Here is a 2,859-nt window from a genome sequence, read left to right as displayed (position 1 = left end):
ATCTGTTACGATGTTATGATAACCAGGCCGTCCGCTACACCATTTCTCTACAAGTTTGAACTTCTTGTGCTGCTATGGGAATTGTCGAGAGGAAAAACAGGTTTCTTCCCCGCCAGTGCTCCACAAGAAATTGGCATATCTAGAAGCATAATAAGAATTATCAGGCTCAGCAGCCAACGCTTGAAGAAATCTTTCTTCTGCTCCCCAGAAGTCCCTCCTTACTGTCCATAAAAAGTTGGCGTACTGGCTCAGGGACTCTGCATATGGTGGTAACACTTGAACTGCCCGCTTGTAGCACTCCTCGGACCTGTTAAAATCAGTATAAAGTTAAATTGAGGGCAAATGAAAATCAGGTCCAAAGAACTTATGTAAAGCAAAATCATTTACAATAAAAAGCAGATATACTATTACTAAATTGACCGTATGTGTTAATATAACATATGCATCTTATCTATATTGGCTCACTAGTGTCCATGCAAAATCCAGCATTTTACTTTTTACAAGTAAAGAAGACGCATTCTTATCTGTATTGGAACATTAGAGTGGTTATGCTAAAACTTGTAAGTAAAATACTCACTTTTGTGCAAAAATTGCTTACAACGTAAAAATAATAATAATAAGACCAAAACTCACTTATAAATTAAAAGTTTATTTACAAGTAAAAAATTCACGTGTATAAAAAATTGTAAAAAGTATAAAATTTACTTATAAATAAAAAAAATTACTCATAACTTAAAATTACAAGTAAATATTTCACTATTTAAGTTAAAAATTAACACGTATCTAAAAGAATTACTTTTAACTAAAAAATTTCTACATTTTACGAACAAAGAAAGACATAGAAGCCCAATGACATCAATCAAAATAGAGTATGCATGCAGATTTGATTAATTACCTTGCATAATCATGTGCAACAACGTGCAAGAATTGAGCATAGTTGCAAAGCAGAAGTGGATTATTTGGCTCCCTAGACAAGTGCATCTGGTATAAAAGATCAGTCCTAAGATAGTCCACATATTCATCAGATTCGAGCTGCACAAACACCGGGGAAACAAAATGTTGCACCATGTCGTGATCAAGAACTTCATCATTCAAACTCGATTGCATCTTTGTTGCTTCATCCACCACGGAATCCCACAAGTTCTCCTCTTCTGCACTTCTCAAATCCTGCTCACTGCTCCCTGGTGAATTGCCAATTTCCATCTTTCCACCAATGTTTCCTACATATCTATCTTCCTTAACCAAAATTGTCTCTATTGATGATTCAATTCGTGGATAATGTCCAGTTTGTTTTTCTTCAATTAATAATCCACAGGGTGCCGCAAAAGAAACATTATGGGAAGCAGAGTAGACACTAAAATTTGCTAAAACGACCATTACATAAATCATCAAAGATGGCGTTCTTGACAAAACTTGATGAAACAGCCATACAAATGATGAATGCATTTCTTTCTGGACCTTACCCTTAATCATCTCTAAATCTTCAAGGCATAACTCTTCTCTCATCCCTAATGCATAGCTCTGTAACTCAACTATGATGCTTACCATTGAAGTGAATGCCTTTTTCACTGCTGACTCTCTAGAATCCATAAAGCCCTCATCCCCTCGCAATTTCTTCTTTATCATCCTCAAGGATACGGGGAGATCAAAACTCTTTGCCTTGTGTTCAATAATTGCCCGTAAAACAGCCTCCCGTTCTGGCCAAACCGGTGGATCTGGCCTTATACCGAGCATCATAGGCTCCAAGAAATAAAATTGAGATGGGGAAAACGAATTTCCATCCATTCCAAATTCATTATCAAAAGAGTTTCTTTCCGGGATTGTACAATGCCGCTTGGTTCCTTGATGTCCTTCGTTCTCTCCACCAACCCATACACCAAATCCTTTGCCTAACCGATCTTCGTGAAAAATTTTATCCAAATTTGAACAGCAAGATCGCGTAATCGTAATTGTATGGCTTCTTGAGAGAGTCTTCTCAAAAAAACGAGACTTGAAGAAATTTCTAGACATGAAAGGATTGAAAAATTGAACCCTTTCGCATCTTTTGATAGAAGAAGAGGGGAAAAAGAGGGAGGATTGGACTGAAGGACTGAAGGCTTGAAGGACATGGTTTGGAAATTCTACACTGGATGTGACAGCGTTTGGCCTCATGGTTTGTCAAAACCAGAGAGAGGCTAAACAGGCTAATAATGAAAAAGAATTAACAAAAGACCAGTGGCTGAGCAAGAAGAAAGGTTGGTGACTAAAAATAGGGAAAATTAGTAGAAGAAATAGTCAGAATTTGATAACAGAAACCCCTAGGAAATAGATTCTTAAAATCCCCGAAAAAGAAAAAAGAAAAACGCAATGATCTTGTTGAAGCTAACACAGAAACACAAACTCTACTAAATGGCTTCTTCTTTTTTTATTCTCTCAGTCTCATACGGTAGATTTTCCAAGTTCTAACACAAATAATCAATTCTTGTTGAACTAAAACAGAACTTTTTATCAGATAATTGTTAAATTTTAAACAAACCCAACTGCTGCTTGTCTATGTCGGCCTATTGTTCTATAATTGACCATAAATTGATGATTATCCATGTTCGAGCCCTTTAGCCCCAAAACAATATAAAACCGAAAATCAGGAAAATTACAAGAGATCCTTAAAACATACCAGAGAGTCTTCTCAAGGCAGAATGCCTGTAAAAGTGTAGATTGTAGCTTAGTTCTTGGAATGTTTTGTTATGATGATTTTACAAAGAAAATAATATTTTACTTTTTAGAGAGAAGAGAGGGTAGAAGATAATTCTGGATATTAGATAAGACGATGACGATTGGCGAGTTGCATGCACTGTTAGGACCATTATCGTATCGTACGAG

At 36.2% G+C, this 2,859-nt stretch overlaps 1 protein-coding gene across 1 annotated transcript; it reads right to left on the bottom strand.

Moving 5' to 3' along the window:
* Window positions 1-6: 6 nt before the first annotated feature.
* On the bottom strand, window positions 7-2,859 carry LOC111397947. Its single transcript, XM_023024911.1, has 2 exons — window positions 896-2,859; window positions 7-307 (listed from the first exon to the last, which is right to left on the bottom strand). The coding sequence occupies exons 1-2, from the start codon at window positions 2,149-2,151 to the stop codon at window positions 73-75; spliced, it is 1,491 nt and encodes a 496-aa protein (XP_022880679.1). The 5' UTR covers window positions 2,152-2,859; the 3' UTR covers window positions 7-72.

This window comes from Olea europaea, chromosome 1 (genome assembly GCF_002742605.1).
Source record: "Olea europaea var. sylvestris chromosome 1, O_europaea_v1, whole genome shotgun sequence".
Lineage (NCBI taxonomy): Eukaryota > Viridiplantae > Streptophyta > Magnoliopsida > Lamiales > Oleaceae > Olea > Olea europaea.
Note: the sequence above shows the minus strand (reverse complement) of the source record. Positions and strands in the feature narration are given on the sequence as shown.